The 22,231-nt window shown below is 35.5% G+C and overlaps 2 protein-coding genes across 2 annotated transcripts; both read right to left on the bottom strand.

Annotated features, from left to right (window-relative positions):
- Positions 1-605: 605 nt before the first annotated feature.
- LOC121431898 (mucin-17-like) lies at positions 606-10,376 on the bottom strand. Its single transcript, XM_041629681.1, has 9 exons — positions 10,262-10,376; positions 8,874-9,030; positions 8,271-8,464; positions 6,555-7,718; positions 5,996-6,152; positions 5,416-5,669; positions 4,672-4,828; positions 2,293-3,992; positions 606-1,149 (listed from the first exon to the last, which is right to left on the bottom strand). Exons 1-9 carry the CDS (start codon positions 10,332-10,334, stop codon positions 866-868), a joined length of 4,140 nt encoding a protein of 1,379 aa, XP_041485615.1. The 5' UTR covers positions 10,335-10,376; the 3' UTR covers positions 606-865.
- Positions 10,377-16,453: 6,077 nt separating this feature from the next.
- Positions 16,454-20,692, bottom strand: LOC121423404. Its single transcript, XM_041618739.1, has 3 exons — positions 20,224-20,692; positions 18,751-18,960; positions 16,454-17,887 (listed from the first exon to the last, which is right to left on the bottom strand). Exons 1-3 carry the CDS (start codon positions 20,299-20,301, stop codon positions 17,861-17,863), a joined length of 315 nt encoding a protein of 104 aa, XP_041474673.1. The 5' UTR covers positions 20,302-20,692; the 3' UTR covers positions 16,454-17,860.
- Positions 20,693-22,231: the final 1,539 nt, after the last annotated feature.

Genomic DNA, 22,231 nt, shown 5'->3' with positions numbered 1-22,231 from the left:
TGTCCTTTGCTTCAATCAAAGTAAGTCCAGATGAATAGATTTATTTTTTCCATCGTAATTTGACTTTTCCTGGATGAATCAAAACATACATCAGTTTAAACATAATGATCGAAATTCACTTTAATGACTACTTACTAATCACTAAGTAATAAATGACATTAATATTAATGGCTTTAGGCATCTATTTGTGCTGAAAAGTGATCCGCAATGAGCTCCCGTTGTTCAGATTTTTTACTTACTTAGGGAATATTACTGAACGAAGTCATTTAATATGACTCTGTATTCATCCTCTGAAAATCCCTGTTATTGTATATATCACTGATACCATGGTCACATTTGCTCTACGGCGGCCGTACGGCGAGTCGAAATCAGCCGTTTCAACATATTTTGTACCAACTTCATACAGGTGGTTTGAATTAAAATTAATAAAACGGCTGTTGCTGACTCGCCGTACGGCCGCCGTAGAACAAATGTGACCAAGGTATTAGGCTTGGGTGTATCTCTTTTCTTTGATTCACCCACACATGTACACCCACACACCCTCAAACAGTCAAACACACTCACGCACGCCCACACACCTTCATATATTATATATATATATTATATATGCACTTACTGTATATATAGTTTCAACAATTATATTAATGTATAATTTCGCTTGCTTATATTCCTCTGTTTCTTAGAAAATAATGCGATGTGCATTTCATAATTCTCATCATCTCAAGCTACCCCTCCCCTTCACGCATGTCCCTCCCCACAGGCCCAATCTATTAACCTCAGACAAACTATCGTATAAATTCCTGAAATAAATAACACCATGACGCTCCAGACTGAAATATCTCATCAAAACAAAAACATTAGATTCTCATGAATACTTGATGGTTGCTACGTATATGAATGAATTAATTTCTTCATAAATATGTCCAACGACAGCGGTATGTAGCCCGAGGATGCACTTATTCATTTGCTTGTTGATGGCAAACGAGTCGCACATTGGATGTGTTAAACATTCCTTGCCACATTTTACAGTCGTGGCGTTTTGGTAAGTTGATAAGCTGTACTCCTTCATCATGCTTCGGTTTGTGTACTGAAGTGTGAACATCGAAGTCCTCATCGAATTCAAAGGTGTACTGGTAAACGGTGTATCATCTGTTGAATTGAATATTACATAAATGTATGAATTACAACTTCAATAATGATTCTTCAATCTTAACAGTATTTTTAGAATTATACTAATTATAGTTATCTAATTGAACGTACGTTTTACACCATTTTAGTATGATTGTTAATATATGTATACATATATTTATCAATCTGGTTTTCGTTACGAACGTTATAAACTTTCCTTGTCCCTTTCCTTTTTTATCATTTCTGATTCAGCACTCACTTGTACCAACGTATATGCAACGAAATTTCAAGTTGGTAAACAATCATATTAGCTATGTTTGCAACATCAGTTCATACATTTTTCTTACTCGTAAGGCGCTGATTTTAACTCAGGAATAAATAAAGCAATGGTATATAAAACTGTGTTAAATTATGTTGAAACATTTCATTTTCTCATTACTGTACTACTTTTTTCAATATTGTTTTGGTGACGAAATTTATTTTCAATTACAGATGAACTGAAGGAATAACCATGGTAATAGCTTGAGTGCCAAACGATACGCTGATAAATCGATCTACTTTTAGACTTTCACATTTGACCTCCTGTAGTTAAACCGCAGATTAATTAAGTTTAATCAGAATTCACATTCTGATAATACGGGTCATCATTGATAAGACTTGGGCAGATTAATTGTTTCAAATATTCTCCGTTGCAGTATTAGGAAACGTTTCTGAAACCGATGAACTGAAGGAATAACCATGGTAATAGCTTGAGTGCCAAACGATACGCTGATAAATCGATCTACTTTTAGACTTTCACATTTGACCTCCTGTAGTTAAACCGCAGATTAATTAAGTTTAATCAGAATTCACATTCTGATAATACGGGTCATCATTGATAAGACTTAGGCAGATTAATTGTTTCAAATGTTCTCCGTTGCAGTATTAGGAATCGTTTCTAAAACCGTTGGTGGCGTTATTAAAAATGAGAGTGATCTTGCGAATCAAGTGAACACTTTCCTAGAGGTGGATACACTGTCAGTAGAATCGATGACACGTATCGAAAGATAATTCGGGCACTAAATGAAAACAATATTTTCTAAGATGTACAACATATCAATATCAGAAATAGACCTAAAAGGCCATGCAAACTCATTATCTCAATGAATTTATTTAAAAACTAACCGTACAGAGCAGAATCTGTGTTCAATGTTGGTCGTCTAGTAGGGACTCTCGAGCTCAAAGAGGTTACTTCTCCCGGATTCGGTATATCAGTTGTCTTAGATGTCAATGGCGTGCTTCCGGTTGCAAATTCTGAGTTAACTAATAGGCTTAATGGTAATTCAGAATTTGTGTAAGTGATCTTCGAGATTGACTCCATCGAAACTTCGGGATTCCCTGCAGATGTTGATCGCGATAACATGGATGAAGTTACAGTGGTTACAAACTCTTGACTCGCTGGATTAACTGTCTCAGATCGTCCGATGATGATATTCGAGACTGACCCGATCCCATGTTCGGAGCCAGTAGTTGTCCCTGCGTTTGGCGTCGTTTGAGATGAGATAGATGATAATTCCGTTGAAACGTACTCTTCACTCACTGGATTAAGTGTCTCAGATCGTTCGGTGATGATATTCGAGGTTGACCCGATCCCATCTTCGGAGCCAGTAGTAGTCCCTGCGTTTGGTGCCGTTTGAGACGAGATAGATGATAATTCCGTGGAAATGTATTCTTGACTCACCGGCGCAACTGTCTCAGATCGTTCGGTGATGATATTCGAGGTTGACCCGATCCCATCTTCGGAGCCAGTAGTAGTCCCTACGTTTGGTCTCGTTTGAGATGAGATAGACGATAATTCCGTGGAAGCGTACTCTTGGCTCACCGGCGCAACTGTCTCAGATCGTTTGGTGATGATATTCGAGGTTGATTCGATCAAAGCTTCATCAGTCTGTAAAACAGATGTCTGAAAATTTATGGGCGTCGTTATTATTATTGAAGAAAATGAATATATAGAGTCAGAAGTTGTCGGAGTCAACGAAGTCAAAATTTCTTCTGTTGTTTGTGGAGTATCCGAGGTTTGCTCTGTAAATGTAGACATAGGCATTGCAGGAGAATGTGATTGAGATGGCAGTGACGTGATAGCGGTGTTTGGTGTTGTCATTTGCGAAACAAGTGGAGTCGTCTGTACATCGATAGCCTGTGACGAGGTGGTTGTAGGTTCCGTCGTAGTAAGAAACTCTGAAATTACTGACATGAATGAATGTGATGGTGATGAACCAAACTGTTCCGGTGTTTGAGTCGACTCTTCGCTCAAAACTACGTCTATTTGCTGAGTTGTGCCAGACGTAATTTCATTTGCCATGTTTGCTGTGAAGGATGTTGAGGTAGTGGCAACAGCTAAATCATCAGATGTAGTGACATCTGATCTCGGCTCAGTTAAATGAAAGTCTGATAAGTATTCAGGACTGGTCGTTCTATCCATGTCTGCAGAACTACCAGAGTTAAGCGATACCATTGCATTGGATGACGTAGTAGAATGTTCTGGTGTTGACATGGTCATCACTTCAGAACTTAATGCACCATCAGTAGAGGTAAAAATATATGAGGTATCTTCGACGGGCGATGTGTTTACAATGGATGTGAGAGAAGCTGTCTTTGATGTTGATGTAGCACCAGTTGATAATATCATACCAGCCGCTGATACTGCGGTGACTCCAATCGAAAACCCTGTTTTTGTGATGCTATAGTCTGTGATAAAGTTTATCCTTAAATTATTTGAAGGAGATTCCAAGTACGACGGATAAGAAGTTCCAGTAAGATTTGCTAGTGTGATATAGCTACTAGAACCAGGGAATGGTTCATACTCGAACACAAGAAAGTCATAGCTGAAAGAAAAAAAATACAGGAATAAGGGATTGATATTAAAATGAGGAACTAATTCACCCTGCTGGAAATACTAGAGTGTCACACAGTGTGATCACAGTGTGTTTACAGTGTGGATTATGTGAAAATAATATTCACACTGTTAAAATGCTTAAATTAAACAGTATGAAGATATTTCCATACTGTGGACAACTTGACAGTGTGACTGTTCACAGTGTGTGCACGTGGTAGACAATGTGAATATGTGGTTCACATTGTTGAAATGCTCAAATTCTAAAAGAGTGAAGGTAATTTCACATTTTGTTCCACACTGTGTTATTTCCCATAGGGCAAGCTATACATGTACTGTGTTCTGACTCTAAATCAACTAATTTTATACCTTATGTCATGTATATGTTATCTAACTATTAACTATGACTTATCCAACGTATAAATTCTGAATAGCAATAGGCATCGTAGGAATGATAGAGAGAGAGGTTTTTAAAAATCGACATTAATTTATGAATGTATTAACAATCTAGTAAATTTCATTTATCTTCATTACGTCCAAGTAAGTCTTTACGTAATTGATATTCAAATGCTATATTGTCTTTTGTCTGTTTGATTATATGACAAGGAGCGTTACACCAACACTGATGGTCTGTAAAGGTAATATTGTGTGAATAAAAAAAATCATCTTACTTTGTTTCAAGGTTGAAATCTCCAAAGTCTACCCTTATCGTATAGTTCAATGGAGCAGTAATGTACCAGATAGAATCAATGTCATTATCGTAGTTTGATGGGTAATTTCGTGACTGGATCGTCTGGGAATTTCCCGATGTTAGGTGAACGTATGTTTCTGTGAATAAAACAATTCCTCAAAAGGATGTGGATTACTCCAGTTTGATCATCTACTACATAGTTTACAAGTGATAAAATAGAAAATAAATTATTTAAAAAAAAAATCTGCTGTTTTGGTCACTAAATACACTGATAAAGGTTTTAGGTTGGCCGAAGACTTTGTATTTAAACTGCTTGCAGTTCAACGAAAGATATTGTAGCAATAAATGTGAAAGTCGTCTTCTACTTTGAGTACTAATATAAAAGATCAAGTTTACGAAATTTTATTGTTCTCGTCTCACTGTTTTCACTATTTATTTATTCTTAAAATATCTAAAATAAAGGTGTATTTTTGCATCCACATAAAATTGCAAGAATGACAGCAATTTTGGAGTGCAATTCTGCACCCTACAAGAAAAAGGGTGCAAAGATGCCTAATATTGTACATGTTTTTTACCCGAATATTATCGAGCACATTGCTGAACAGGGTAATCTTTTTCCATTACTAGCAAAATAATTTTGATAGTTTTTTATGCCATTTAATTAGATGTGACTAGAGTTAAATAGACAGGGCATGCAGTTGTTCAAATTCATAGAGGTACCTACCTGCAACCGTTGTCGAAAATGATGGTTGTAACGATCCAGCAGTAGTTGAGGTTGGCGCTGCAGTTGTGGCAACAGCATTAACAACTATTGAAAACCCCATTTTAGTTATGGAGCTATCTGTCGTGAATTGAATCCATAAGTTGTTGACAGGGCTTACAAGAGCAGACGGATAGGATGTTCCAGTGATATCAGCTATTGATGTACGACTACTATAACCATCAGAGGAATCGTACTTAAACCTAAGAAAGTCATATCTGTGTAAAGGAAAAAATGTTATGCGAATATGAAAATGTGAACTCTAAGCAATATGGAAAAATACTTTGTTAGAGAAACTTTCGTTATTAATCTTACAGAGTAAATCTTATTAGAGAAAATAATACTTTAAAAATGTCACATTCATATGCCTTTAATATCAAGTCCTTACATGTACCTACTAAAAAATAAGTGTGCATTTGTACTTTAAAGGGAGTGAGAGAGAAGTATTTATTACATTTAACCTGGAGTAGCAATCCTAAAGGTCCCCATCAAAATAATATTTTTGACAATATCGAATGATTCAGTTTAGGGTTAATTATCTTACCCTGTTTCCAAATAGAAGTCCTGGAATTCAATGTTTATTGTATGGTCAGGTGGGGCGGTGATGTACCATGAATAGTCAAGATTATTATCGTAGTTAGATGGATAATTCGGAGATTGCACCGTCTTAGAATCTCCAGATTCCAGATTAATATCCACATCTGGAGAAGCATGCAAAATAAATAGGGAAAAGGGAATATAATAAGAAAAATATATCATAATGTTGTAGTATTTGTGGCGAGTGGTGTACCTGGGAAACTTCGTCAGGCATGTCAGGAAGGGCAACGTGTAACATTTTATGACAAGAACACATACATTCATCAGAATTGTGTCGTACGTGTATCTTCTGGGTTTTCCTTTAATTACGACTAGAAATATTTCGTTTGATATATTCATAGAACATGTATAAGAATCATTATTTTCCGAAACACATATCATGGCGAACGTATTGAATTATTAACATAATTATGTTTCCATCTATAGGTCGAGTGTTGTTGCGGTTGTGTACTGTTAACATGGTTAAAGTATGAACTGGATTAAACATGTTGAAGAAAAGAAATTACCTGCAGGGTTGGTTGTGCCGGGTAACTGGGTAGATTCGGACTCTGTGGTTTCAACGTTTGGTTCTATTGTTGAGGATGATGTGCTTCTAATTGTTGCTTCGGAAGCTGAGATTAGTGCTGTATTCGAATCCGAAGATGTTGCGGTAATAGAGACTGACTTCATCATTCCTTGGGTGGTGGAGGCATCGTGAGTTTGCGATTGGATGGATGCACCTATCGCCGATGTTGATAAAGGTGGCGTTTCAGGGTCCTCTGATACCTCTGGTAGGGATTGTGCAATAAATGTCGTTGGTTCTTCCCATTCTTGCGAGGTTTGTGCATCAGGTGCGTCTGAAGGATTGTTTGTCAAATGAAATATGTCTGAATATAATCTAGAAGTAAAACTATCGTATGGTAGGGTTGTGTCTTCATAGGAGGCCTGTGTTGGGATACCCGACGTCTGCATGTACATGTGTGTGCTCTTGATCGTTCCAAAGGTGAACTCATCTTTCACTTCTGTTGAAACAACATTTGTTTCTTCCGTTGTCTGCTTGGTATCACTTGGGTTCAATGAAACAGTGGACTCTGTGCTGGTTTCTAGAGTTGACTCAGACTGTCTATTTGAGTCTGACTCTGTCATCATTGTTAATGTCTGCAATGGTAGGGAGGTTGTGTCACTTGATGTCATTGGAATAGTGGACCCTGATGAAGGAGTAATAGTCGTTTGTAGGTTTGACTGTGTAGAATATTGAGATGAATCTTCAGGAGTTACTGTGCCAATCATCTCAAAAGTGGTGTCCGTAGATGTCAAGTGCGCGGAAATCTTTGAAACAACGGGTGAAGTTGCAGGGATAGTGTCAGTGGTTACCAGTTCATCGTCCATCAGCTGCATTGATGTGGGAGCTGTTTCCATCGTTGTTAAGCCTATTGTATCAGTTGAAAACAACATATCTGATGCAGATGAAGCGGTCCTTTCTTGAGCTGACCCTGTAGAATGTTCGACCATTTCTTGATCCCCTGACACACCTCCAGTGGATGCTGTTTCCATTGTTGTCAAGAGGGTTTGGTCCTCAGATAAATACAAAACGGTTGGGTCTGTATGATGTGATGTGGACAGACTTGGGGATGTTGTTGACTGGGAAACTGTTTCTAAAGATGTTGCGATGCTTTCGGTTGTAACTGCATCTGAAAGAGTAATCACACACAAAATCTATTTTAGAAATTTTACTGATAGGCTATTGCTACTATATTGTGATAAACACAGACATTTAATTTCATTTTTGAAAAGATCGCCATCATCCTGTACAAGAGACTCTTCCCTGATTCTATAAGAATATATTTAATAACCCACTTAAAGAGATAACATAAAATGTGTCAATTGACCATTAAGTACAATTTATTTCATTAAGATCTACGACATGAATAACCTATCGTGTCATTTCATATACACATTCTTAGCTTTCTAAGGGAAGTTTAACTGTGAAGTCTTCTTTTAGTGATCTATTTCGTTGTTCATACAACTAATCGGTTTTAGGCAACCGAAATTTTTTGACAATAATAGTGTAATAGAGCGTAGTCAAACGTGACATTGTTAAACAAATTAAAGAAGTTTTAACATTCTATTTCACTAATCTTATATTTATCATCGTGAATGCTATAAGGTTGAATATCAGTTAGACATGAGGCCTCAATATTCAAACAAAACTTTCTCGCTTTTTGAAAAGTGAGTGACATCACCTGTCAATGGAACTGCCTTAACTTTGATAGAAAACCCAGGGGCTGTTATGCTGTAGTCCGATGTGAATCGAACCCATAGATTGTTAACAGGAGAGGTAAGATGTGTAGGATACGTTGAGCCTGTCAGGTTCGCCAGGAGGATGCCTTGTCCACTGCTTTCTGAATGATTATACTCAACCGAAAGAAAGTCGTAACTATTACATTTGAGGGGGAAAAAGAGGTTCATGAAAGCATTATTTAGCAAACACGCGTTGTTAACAATTCTTTGTGTATTTTGACACAACTCGCAATCTTTGAAAAGAGGCTGTACAGACGATTTATTTGGTTATTCCATATTAACTTCTTTTTACGTTGCTCCCTGGTACTAAATACTATTCTGCACGATCCCGAGGTTTGTCGAATAATGATTATAGGAAAGATTTCAATTTTCTGTAAGTACATTACTATTTCTCCGACGGATTTTCACATTTACATTTTTTTGCGGAATAGTAGAACTATGAATGAGATCTTGTCTTTCTCCTCGATAACTTCTTCTTTATCCGGTTCAAAGTCTATGGATAGTGTTACAAATAAGAGCTTAGTTTGGTCTCTCGGATAACTTACCCTTCTTCCAGTGCAAAGTCTCTGAATATGACCTCAACTGAATGGTCATCAGGAGCACTGACTTTCCAAGTATAATCCAGATAATTAGTGTAGTTAGATGGGTAATTCAATGACTGGATGAGTTTTGTACTCCCTGATGCTAAGTTTATGTTCACCACTGAAGAGATAAATACATCAGAAAATGTCCTTTTAAAAGAAAACGTTGCAGACCAAGGTCATACGGCGGAGTATTCAGAAGAATTTTTTTCTTGCATTCAATGAAATATGGTGTATTGAGGAGATTCTTAAATCGTCGGTACACTTGTAGCTTACTAATAAGTATTCGTCATTATTATTCAGTAATGTAACCATCACCACCAGGTTCAGAATTGAATCCCGAAAGGTTGATGCAAAATCAACACCCTATGGGTTCAAAAATTGAACCCCTGATTTGGGGTTAAAAAATTTGTTTTTGCACCCTGCGGGTTCAAAAGTGCACCCCTAGGGGTTCAATTTAAAATTTAGGGTGCAGTTTTGAACCCACAGGGTGCAAAAATGAACCCCAACCGCAGGGTTCAATTTTTGAGCCCATAGGGTGCTGATTTTGCATCAACCTTTCGGGATTCAATTTTGAACCTTTATTTCTTAGTGTGTAACACTCCGTCTTTACTTGATCTAATAGAGAGTTTTCGCATATACTACGGGGAAACTTTCTACAACGCATCGATTCCTTTGAAAATGCAATTTAAATCATCCGGATCACCCGAAGATTTGCATCGGACGAACAATTGCAAGTTTGTCGTTGTCCAGAGTCAATAAATTCCGATGCTGTCTCGGTCCACCAACTGAAGACAAGAGCCCCTCCATTCTCCATTGTGATTAGACTTATTTTTTTAAGGAATTGGTGCGTTGTAGAGAGGGTCTCGGTAGTAAATGTGAAAAGTCCGGTTAAGCTTGTACTGGACCGGTGCATCCCCTCCCCTATATAGCATCCCTCTTGACAAAAAAAAAACACATAACATGATCATGATAGAATACCTGTTATTACGTTTTAGGACATAGCTGTATTAACATTCAGTTGATAACCACGGCCAATCATTATTTTAGTCTTCTTTCATCCTTTTGAAGATCATTATAATATTCTTAACACTCATTTGTACGTCACCCAACCACTATTGCGATCGTAAAAAAATTGGCAGAATCAAAACTTAAATCGATGGATTTATTAAACACAAAAAATACTTAAGATATGGGTTCGGCACACAGAACTTTTAAAGTTCCTGAACAAAAGGACAAATATAGTTGCACAGACTGAAAACATTTTTAGGTATCATTATCTAATTATTAAAAGCCTTCTTACCTGTCGATAAACATGTCATAGTTAAAACACTATAGGGGCCTATACTTACATATAGGTGTTGAATCCACCGAGGATACCACTACTAAAGTGAGTACACTGATTAAGACTGCCATGTTTTCCATTTCACCAACTTGAAGAGACACGTTCACTGCTTCAAATGTGATCTATAAAAAAGTACGTATGTGTTTTGTATGATATTTCATGGGTTATGGATTCAAATTTGTTCTCTTTTGTTTTCATCTTTTTCCATTATATGTCATTATTTTCCAATTTCTTTGATTATGTCAATAGGCCAATATTATTATGTTCTCTTTTCACTGCTACAATATATAGATTGTTTTTTCCTGCTATTTCTTCATGCTATAAGTCTAATTCTCCATCATTGTTTTCATTTTGCATTCATTTTAGTATCAGGTAAAAATATTCATAATTATTTATCGTGATTTTGCTCTTAATTTATATATTGATAAAATAATCACCTTTTTTCGTTTGAGAAAACAAAACACTATCGTTCAACACAACACTATCATACGCGTATTTCCCAAACTAGGAAAAAGTGCATTCGGTCATAGGATTGTGAATGCACTTCCTGTTCTTTTGTATGCCAATAAACGGATAATCACATACCAATATCCATCATTTGCTTTAAAATAATGATCCACGTCGTCTATCAATTTTGCATCAAGTTGAAAGAAAATATCGCATATTTTCGATGTTAAGTTTCAGAAGCTCGGAGGGACAAATCTTTCATCAATCAAAAGTACTTGTAAAGGGGTAGTCTATGTTCAGTTCAAATCCTTTTAAATCACAGAGTAAAATCTTAAATATAAAACATTTTAACAAATTACTACTTTATTTGTTTTCAATTCATGTTTTTACAATTAGGTTAATCACTTTCTTTCTTTCTTGTGGGATTTATAACAAAAAAAAATAGTAAAGGGGGTATAACATCGTGATTTGAGGGTGGTTTCAATGAAAGCAGGAAATTACAAAACATATCAAGTAACGTTTGGCCAAATCCATCCGAGTTTGTATACCAATAGCCAGAATATGATTTTTAATATTCGTTTGTTCCCTGTGCATGACAATGAATTTTGAATGTCTGGATGAATGACTTATGAATTTGTGTAATTTCAACTTGGCAAGTCACAAGCGTGTGCTGTTTCCCCAAATAAATGTCACAAATTGCCCTTTAGTTGTCTTGAATTATATGCCTTTAAGTATAATATAATACTAATGGGATATTATATTCATGGCTAAGATTCTTAAATTCATTGGTAATATAAAATCAAATTTCTGTGAAAATAACAATTTAGGACGGCTTGGAAAGCTTCTCATTAATTACGTCGCAGTTACATCTTCAGACGTTCGATACTCCGAGTGTATCGTAAAATACGCGTTTTATATCATTAAAGTCCAAAATGTATCAGTAATGCTTGAAATGCTTCTGAAATCTATTATGATTTTCAAAGAAGTGATTAATCTACAATTAAGATACATCCCAAATGTCACCAAGGACACCATTTAACAATTTACATGACATAGTGAATATGTTTGTATATATATATATATATATTATCATTATTATTATTTATACACACACACACACACATATATATATATATATTTATAATGCGTGTGTATATATATATATATATATATATATATATATATATATATATATATATATATATATACGAAGTATTTTACAAGTTTACTTTCGATATCTGACTATACAAATGAAAAATGCACAAAATAACAAACTTACCTGAGATAAAAATCCATATGAGATGATTTTCTTGTAAAGTCTAATTTTATAGTAAGTTACAGCAGCCGGAGAGAATGCATTGCTGCCTTTATATATAAGCATCGAATGGATCGAACTGTCTCACAAATAGTGTTTTTTCAGTTATTTGACATACGACCTAACCCATTATCAACTTTGCCGTTGCCCTCATTCTCCTACACTCCAGGCATCAAACAATGCACCCCACTCAATTGTAAGGACGTTAATGGGGATACCTAAACTAACATGATGGTAGAACAGCTGTAGAAAAAGTCAACATTATTTTTTTGCATTAACATGAAAATCAATAAAATCATCTCACCGAAACCATAGTCACCCTTTTATTCGATACACACAAGACAAAAGCTTCCAAACACGATTTCTCGATCGCTCAATCACATGGTATTCTTTATCGTATCGTATAGAGAGTTGATTTGTTTAATCAGCTTCAACTGATCAATCCGTCATCCCCACCACGAGACGATGTTTACCTCTTTGTGAGTGAAGATAACGATGGGATGGAAGAAAGCAATAAAATTGCATCCCCCACCATGTTTATTGACGAATCAAAATGGGCTTCTTCGATTCTATTTCTCGCAACTTATTATGATGGTTTAAATTACATGTATATCATAGATTGATATAAGGGCATAGATAGATAGATAGACAAATAGATGGATAGAAAATTAGATAGATAGAAAAATAGATAGATAGATACATACATACATACATGCATACATACATACATACATATATACATAGATGATATATAAAAGAACAGTCTTTTTATACAATTTTTTATTTGATAGTGGCCTACTATTGGAAAAAAAATGTAGTATAAAAAAATACTAAATTTTACCCTTTTCTCTGTCTTTAAACACTTTCTTTTTTTTTTCTTTCTACGTAGTCATGGATTTTTTGGGGAAAGGGTCCAGTTTCCACAAGCCCCCCCCCCCATAAATCCATATGCCAGTGGTGCCAAGTCTTATAGCCACTGGGTGAAAATAGTAGTAGCTTCCCCTTATCGAGATTTGTTTTCCCTCATTTAGGCCTAATTCCATGGAAACGCAGTTGCCCCGGGTCAAGGATTTACCAGCCGAGGTGTTCGATAACGAGACCACTGTTTTATTCAAAAATTTTCTGACGTGAAAAAAAAGAGAAAATAATGTGTCAAAGATAAACACGTTTTCGACTTTCCGGTCTAATTCCATAACACACCTACCCCCCCCCCCCCTTTGTGTTGGTAGGGAATAATGAACATAAACTGTTATTTCAAATGAATATAAATGCCCATTCCATGGCGACACGACAAATGTTCCTGCGACATTTGCTCCGGTCTTAATATCTCAGAGGGCATTAGGGTTAGAGTTAGGATTGTAATAGAGTTTTTGGTTCAGAATAATGTTAAGATTAGGATTATTTCGTTTAAAGGTTCGATTTTTTTGTTTTGCTTAATGTGCAGATATTTCATCGGAGCAATTGTCGCCAAAGCAAATGTCATGGAACCCATTCCATCCCCCATTGTCTCGCTATCATCCCGTTTTTACCCCGCCTTTCTCCAACTTCCCTCTTTCTTCCTCCCCTTTCTCTCTCTCACTCTTTGTCTCTGGTAAGGTATCCCACGATATTTTATAATTAAAGTTACTGCTTTGGTTTTTTTTTCCTTTTAGACCCTACCCCCCCCCCCCCAAAAAAAAAAAAAAAAAAAAAAAACCGAAAATCTGCCATGATAATTTGCTAACTTTTATGTCGTAAACGTTACTAAAGTAAATGTACACTCATTTTATTATTATTATAACAAGTGGAATGCCTCTGGCCGTCTCACCTGCATCACGCGATTCAACATAGCAGCATTGCTGACTTAGAAAACTACTGTAACTCGCACAAGATGTTCAGTGATACTTGGTTGCTCTTATTTCCACGTTTTATGAACTAGACCAATACACTTACAGGGATAGGATGGTAATTCAACAAATAATCCCAATATGGCCAAAATTCATTGACCTCACATGACCTTTGACCTTGATCATGTGACCTGAAACTTGCACATGATATTCAGTGATACTTGATTACTCTTATGTCAAAGTTTCAAAGTCAGATCAATAAACTTGCAAAGTTGTGATGGTAATTCAACAGATACCCCCATTATGGCCAAAGTTCATTGACCCTAAATGACCTTTGACCTTGAACATGTGACCTGAAACTTGCACAGGATGTTCCATGATACTTGATTACTATTTATATGTCCTAGTTTCATGAATCAGATCCAAAAACTTTTAAAGTTTTTATTGTAATTCAACAGATACCCCTAAATCGGCCAAAGTTCATTGACCCTAAATGACCTTTGACCTTGGTCATGTGACATGAAACTCTGATGGGATGTTAAGTAATACTTCATGAACAAGGTCCACATATTTTCTAAGTTATGATGTCATTTCAAAAACTTAACCTCAGGTTAAGATTCGATGTTGACGCCGCCGCCAGAAAAGCGGCGCCTATAGTCTCACTCTGCTATGCAGGTGAGACAATAAAACGGAATGTCAATTTGATTACATTTGCTAGAATGATTCAAACATTGGCAATGGCAGGCGCGGATCCAGGAGGGGGCCGAGCCGGCCCCGGCCCCCCTATTTTTTGACAACCTGCAGAAAAAGTGTACTCTTTATCTTGATAGAAACTACGAAAAGCAGGAAGAAAAGTAAGAAAGAGCTATTATACCAATGATGTGTAATTTATAGCCTCGTAACGGCCGGCCCGACCCCGAAAGGAAACAAGAAAAAGATGAGGGGAAGAATTGGAAAATAGACTTTAAAGAATTTTCGCTCGCGCATCGCGCTCGCATTGCCTGTGTAATGAATCCCATTTAAGAGGATTAAATGGCACTTTATATATCCAGTTCTGAAATCAATTTGCACACAATATTTTAGCTCACACATCAAGCTTTCATTATTTTGTTTGATTTACACAAATTGTTATATCAAAATTTTCATACCTATCCTGTCAAAATGCTCCTGTATCATGTCAGTATATCAAAAAATTAAGCTCGTGCTTCGCGCTTGCATTTAATTGCTGAGACACACAAGTTTGTTCTTTAATTTTAAATAAAAACGCGCTTAGACCGTCCAGTTTTCAGGTCGGAATATCACTCTCATTATTTAATTGGTGATACTTGTATCCTCTTCATTAATCACTAAAAACAGTCCTGATTGAGTCCCTTAATTTTCACGTTTCGGCTCGCGCTTCGCGCTCGCATTGTTTAGTTGGATACTTATCTTTGTTCATGATTATAAAACTGCTCAGAATCTTCAGTTCTAAGGAAATAAAATATCAAAGAATTTTTTTGTTCGCGCTTCGCGCTCGCATTATATATAATGACCACATGAGATACCTTATCTTGTTTATAACAAGAAAAACTAACATATTTAAAACTTCAGTCTTTAGTTAGGACCCCCTGAAAAAACAACAAAAATAGAATTATTGCGGCCAATCGAGAAAAATGTTGCTGAAAATATTTTTCGGCCCCCCCCCCCTCCTATTGGCGAAAGCTGGATCCGCCCCTGAATGGTAATACATGTGTATATCAAGGAGCTTCCATTATTAAACACGAGATGACATGATAACTATGGATTCAGAAAACTGATCTTCAATTGTGCGTCCATAATTTTGCGGAAATAGGACCGAACGTGCATATCGATTTCATATCTTGTCTCCTTTACCTTCAAATAATTCGAAATCTCCGCAGGCGAGGCGCACTGCCACGGTGACCCACCCACCTCAATCAAAGTCTTAACTAAAATAATGAATATGACGACATTAATAACATATAATATTGCATTTTTTACTTACACAAATATATTTATTATACTGCATAGATCATGAATTAAAAGTTACAGAGAATTCGAAAACAAACATACATGATAGTTTGTGCATCGACAATAAAAATAGTAATTAATAGTTTCAACAATAAAAAAGGACAGAAATTTGATTATCACCATTTCCTTGCAAGCACCAAGAAAGTAATAAGCTCTTTGAACATGTACATGATGTACTAAAGCAAATGATAAAACCCCTCCCCGTGCACACACACAAATGAGATTAATGTGACATTTTACTGAACATCTATGGATGGACGGATGAATAGATGGATCGCTACAAATAGGAAAGGGGCCTTTATGGAGTGCAAATAAATTGAGTTAACTTGTATAAAGTAAAGAAATCAGCCTACATAACAAAAAGACCAAATTGTGATGTCTTGAACAATTCAGCAATAGGCTTGACATCAACTTTGTATTATTTAGAGAATAAAAAGATATAATGCCAAATGTAAATGATCACAAGGAAAAGAAAGTAACCACAAGACAAATAATGCACTAATACAGGTATGGACGGAACAAATGGCAATTGGACAATTTAAAAAAATATAATTTTACAGCTCCATATACAAACATCAATTTATTTTTAATCTCATTTTGAGATGGTAAAAATTCATCAACATTACGAAGCAAAATTTTAGTTGTAATTATATTGTACTGTTGCTTTTAGGAATAATTAGTGTTAATTAATTAGTAGTTGAGTAATCCATTACTATTTTTATGATAAAAACCCCTACAGCATCTTGATAATATGTAAATTATTTATGAGGCCTAAGATTCGCAAGGTAATTGAGAAATTTATATGTTGCCATTGCAATCACCATTCAAATTAACACGTTCTTAATATTTTTTTCATTCTTATCTTGTTTGAAAAAACTTTGATACACATATTTAATGACTATGTTAATGCTTGGGGTTCTAGCTACATGGCACGAATTGCATGATTTAGACATTGAAAACATAAATCCTCAAGATTATAATTCAATAAGTATAAAATAAATGTTACTGTAAAATTATTGATTGAAAAGTCTACTTCAGTCTTAAATTAAAGCTCTTATGAATTGTATACATGTATAAACACAATACCTGACTACCAACAGGCCAAACATCATATGATACATAAGAAACGAATCAAAGTTACTCCAAATCATTCCACAATACTAAATGCATTGTACCACAAACACTTGACAGATTCACCGGCAGAAGTACCACCCCCCCCCCACACACACACACACACACACACACATGCACATGTATTATTTTAATGGCCCCTTTGTTTTGAAAAAAACCCAAATACAATACATACAATACTAGACAGTAAAGAGGTGCATTTTACAATACATGCATGTAAATGACATCCCACATTACAATGCATTAGTAGGTGAATACAGATGAAACAATGAAAATAATTTTCATAATCAATATGCAACATTATTGTAAAATATCAGTCAACAATAATTTCAATAGGACATTCTAAATATTTCTTTAGCATAAAATGCAATTTCCAAGATGATTTACAAGTTCAAAATTATATATCTGTTTAAAATCTATTTATTTGCTTCTCTTGAGAAGAGATTAAATCAAAATGGTTGAAACCATTTATTGAAAATATCCCCAAAATTATCAAGCACTGGCAACCATGAGAACGTTTCCGTATTCCATAACTTTTTCTGAATTTTGTATTCAAAATTGTTTAGAACCCTTACTGTTCATATCATGTAGTAGTAAGGTTCACTTTGGGATATTTTAGTACCGGGAATGACTAAATTTAGTCCAGAAAAGTTAGACTCAATATACATGTAGGTAATGGCACTGCATAATTTCAGATTCTGCAAATGAAATGCTGTAATAAAACTATTACACTGGTTTAGTCAATGACATGCACTGATTTACTTTCACTGTTGCAACATATTCTTCCCCATCTTTTTCATCACTTGCACCACATCAAAGGTTGTTTGTAAAGTTTTAGTTTTGTTGTTGAAATTCTTGTCTACCACTGCTGAGCACAGTCAATATCCTGAAATAATAAAGAAAAGAAATCATCAATGAAATGCAACTCCTGAAATTCAAGGCAAATGGCATGGGAAAATGAAATATTTTCCATTAATAACAGTGTCCAGCACAAGTCTTAAAATAAATGTTAATATATGGCAACCTGAACATGGCAAAACCCAAGAAAAAACAACATAAATGCAAAGAAGCATAACCACCATAGGCTGAAGTAAAGATCCATTCGTTGTTTGTCATACCGATATTCCTTCAAAATATAAAAATCTAGAATACTGTAATTTATCCGATAAAAGTTTTGCAAATAGCAGATTCACTATTATTGACCATATTTTATTTGACTGTAAACCATACCACATTTCTAGAGAGAAAAAAGTTTATTTAATATGGTAATAATGTGCACCAACATGTACATGTGTGAAATATCAGAGGTTCAAGTGATCCTTCTTTATAAGAAAGTTGAATAATCTACATGTTGTTCTCAATCCAATTGCCGAAAGTCAAGTGGATTTGTCAATTTATACAAACTATGCCCCTTGCCCTGAATAACGAGCATAATTATAATTTTCCACTGTTGTTTTTTTTTTCTGAGCAAGCATGGATAATGTGATTGTCAAAAGAGCTTAAAATGCTTTACTTTCCAATAGAGATTAAAAGACTGTCACAATGTCTGGTCTGTGATCTATTATTTTGCTTGTATTATATAACAAGTGCTGTTGTTCCTTTTGAACATGCATAAACAAATAGCATTATACTACAGGGTTTTTTTCATACACTCAGCGACTTTCTTTAAATTTATTACTAGGCTTCCTATAAGAAATTTATTCCAACTTTAACCACATGAAAAAAACAAGTATTCACTATTTGACTTACATTGTAGCGTAATCTTGACCTAAGAAAGTGCTCTTTAACAATCTCTTGATGCTCTAGTCTTCTCTGTTCATCCAATGTCAAGTGATTACATGTCTCTGCAGTCTGCCCTCTAGTGGCAAGCAATTGACGGTGGTATGATTCTGACTGACTGCCTTTTGCAAGTTCCTCCTGCTGCTTGCGATTCTTTTCCGCAAGTTCTTTTTTCTGTTCCTAGAATAGAAATTTCAAAAAGTAAAAAGAACTTTTTAAATGATTTAACCTCACAATAAAGTACATATTAGTTCTAGATTAAGAGGTTAGGAAATTGTCATCGTAATCTATATTCATCTTTAGTCTCTCTACTCTGCATTCACAAAAACGCATTAAGGTAGTCTCTCCTGTATTCCTTTGCCTCATGACAATAGGTATCATTGTACAAAAAGGACTTTGTAAGTACACAATGCAGACAATTTCACACAATAACCCAGTGATCAATAATTGAATTCCTTGGTAAGCTCAAATGATCAAAGCACATCTGGAGGATGTTCTTCCAAAACAAATCACTGATGCATGTTTCTCCTTATAAAGTGTGGACCCAATTGTCTTACCATTGATTGGCTGCTAAACCTAAAACTATGCAAAACTCTAAAAACAAATAAGCCAACTACTTAAAATTCTAATTGTTGAGCTTATGTTGAACGTTATTTATGCCTTGGCTTGGGCCTGCCCTTGGCCTCCTTTTGGGGGGGACATGGTTCTGAGTTGGGTATTAAACAAACATGCCCAGTATTTGGTCAGTTTTTATTTAAATATGATGGCTGTTACAAACACAGATATAATCTAAAAGCCACCAAACTTCTTTTATTTCAGAGATCTAAACATGTATCACCACCTTGATAAATGTTCACTTTTGAAAATTGGTCAAATTGACTTAGTGGTCAGTGTCATCAGTTATTTACTTCTTGGTTTTCTTAGCATTTGTGCAAAGAAATATTCATGTATGTATACCCAGTTGTGGTGTGTCCGGACAGGTTGTGTGTCCGGACGATCAGTTTTAGAAAGTCATTTGGAAAAATTTATAAGCGAAGTTTCATAAATGTTTGGTACAAATGTTAGGAAATATTATAGAGAACAAAATAGAAGATGATTACAATTATTGAATTTGTATTTTTATTGTAATCCAAAGACAAAAAAGATGGCTTCAAAAATATTAAGTGTCCGGACACCCGACCCCCCATCCTAAAGCCATGATTTAGGCACATGCAATTGTTAACTGTGTCTGCTGGTAGAATGAATTTGATATATGTGTCCTACTTCTTAGATGTTCACTTTATGGCAGCTGAAAAGGAAAGGTGCCTTCACTTAGGAAATTCAGGGTGTCACACGTTATCCTTGCCATGTGGTGACACTCGCCCAGTATTCGTCCATCCAAGAATTTTGTTAGACTTTTTCTTGGTTTGTCTCAAGACTCAAGACTCAAGTCATTCCACTCACCTCTGTTCTTCTTAATGCCTCTTGCTTTTTATCAAAGACACGTTGTCTTCGAACAGCCTCCCAATGAAGTGAAGACATGATGAAAATAGCGTCGGAAACTACTAGTAGGCCTAGTTCGTTGTTTACCGGGTAGACTGTCGACTGTCCGCGGACGATCCGGTACTGAAGATTGCACGGAAGCTCGCACAGGCCCACCCCCAAAGTTCAGGCTTTCTCCTCACGTAGCAACCGCTATCCACGTCAGACGAGAAGGCTTATCTTACGCCTTGAAAATTGCGTCTACTGCTCAGGTCAGTCAGATACAAAATAGATGAAGGCCGTTAAATGATTCCAACCAAACTCCTTGTGTCAAAATATCAGAAATACAATGTAGATTAAAGTTAGAACTTAGTCAGAGTTTAACAGTAAGAAGTTCTGCAGCAGCCGCGCTGGGAATGTTGATTCAATTCGCAATCTAAATAGTCTACGGTACGGTACACGGTAATGTGTTGTTACATGTAGTAGGCCTGGGGAGCGTTTCATGAAAGGACTTGTCAGACATTTTAACCGACAAGTCCCATTTTATCCGACAGTTACCATAGTAACAGTGCTTCTCAGCCAATCAAAATCCAGAAAAGTTGTCAGATCTGACAACTTGTCGGACAAAAATGTTGATGAAACGCCCCCCCGGAATGTTGCACTTAGTATTACAAAATAATCACCTGCGTATAAAACAAATGGGGGAAGAGACGGGTTTACATTGGATATTTTTACTGTCTAAACTGAAAAATTGCATGCAAGAAATGAGAAACACGTACATATTTCTATTTTATTCTGGAGGGTTGATTTCTATAATTTAATATGTCTGAAACACTAGACTATTCACACAAAAATGCAATGCTGAATTTTTCGAACATAACTACTCTAGAATAAAACGTCACATGGTAAAGTGAAGTGAGTGTACGCACTCACAATAAAAATAAAATTGTCGAGACGTATGAAAACAAGGAATGAATTAATAGGGGTATTTTTCCTAAGAATAAGTTTCAAAGATATTTCTTTCATTCAGTTTGGTCGGAGATTAATATAATCCATGTTATTGACTTAGAATTGAATGAATTGTAGGTGCAATATTTCGGTCTTTTTAATGACAAGCTCTTTTTTTTGTAACGTAAATTAGTAGAGGCTCTTGGCGGGTTACCAACATGAACATAGTTGAATTCAGGTGCCACTCCATCATTGCGTCCTATAGGTAGGATACAAGCACTACAGACACCGAACAAATGCAATTATTTTTTACTTAATTTTTACAATTAATACATTACTATAGCCAAAAAATGTTGGTTGTTCTGTTTAATTTGGTAGGGGCATATCATAACCTTGTTCACTGAATGAGTGGGTAGGGGGTAGTATAGCGTATGACTGGAATTATGGTTCCCCAAAAGACGCATAATCAAAAGTAGGCCTTTGTGGGGCCGATCTAACAGGAGGGGGTCTGTTTATTTGACCGAGAAATTTGACAAGCAAAAAAAGACTTACACTATACTAAATGGAGGTCATTTTGGTACCGATAATTTTTTTGGGCAAGCAAAAAACGGGGTCAATAATAATGAAGGTAATTTGGGGTTGGCTCAAAAATGTAGGTCATTACATTTTTTTACGTGGCAGGACGGGGGAGGTTCAAACCCCTAACCACCCCACCCCCAGCCGCCGTAAATCCATAATGAAATAAATGATAATAATAATGATGATAGTGATAATAAAGAAAGAAAGAAAGAAAAAGTATATGAATTAAATAATTAATAAACAAAGAATTAAATGAAGAAAATTGGTAAAGATAAAAGAAATAAATAGATGAATAAATAAATCAATTAATAGATTATTAATCAATAATCAATTAATCAAAATTGTTAAATAAATGAACTAATGAATAACAAATAAATAGATAATAAATAAATAAATAAATCATATTAATAAAATGTATATGCAAAATAGAAATAAAAATAAAATCAACATTTTCGACTTTATC

The sequence above is a fragment of the Lytechinus variegatus genome, chromosome 1 (assembly GCF_018143015.1).
Source record: "Lytechinus variegatus isolate NC3 chromosome 1, Lvar_3.0, whole genome shotgun sequence".
Classification (NCBI taxonomy): Eukaryota; Metazoa; Echinodermata; class Echinoidea; order Temnopleuroida; family Toxopneustidae; genus Lytechinus; species Lytechinus variegatus.
This window is presented reverse-complemented; position numbering and strand designations above follow the sequence as displayed.

Coding starts and splice junctions, on each gene's coding strand:
- LOC121431898 (XM_041629681.1), bottom strand. CDS start 10,334: ATGGAAAACATGGCAGTCTTAATCAGTGTACTCACTTTAGTAGTGGTA. Junction 8,465..8,873: donor GACTTTGCACTGGAAGAAGG/GTAAGTTATCCG, acceptor CAAATGTAATAG/TTACGACTTTCTTTCGGTTG. Junction 7,719..8,270: donor TAAGGCAGTTCCATTGACAG/GTGATGTCACTC, acceptor TTACTCTTTCAG/ATGCAGTTACAACCGAAAGC.
- LOC121423404 (XM_041618739.1), bottom strand. CDS start 20,301: ATGTCTTCACTTCATTGGGAGGCTGTTCGAAGACAACGTGTCTTTGAT. Junction 18,961..20,223: donor AGGCATTAAGAAGAACAGAG/GTGAGTGGAATG, acceptor TTTCTATTCTAG/GAACAGAAAAAAGAACTTGC. Junction 17,888..18,750: donor GGTCAAGATTACGCTACAAT/GTAAGTCAAATA, acceptor TTATTATTTCAG/GATATTGACTGTGCTCAGCA.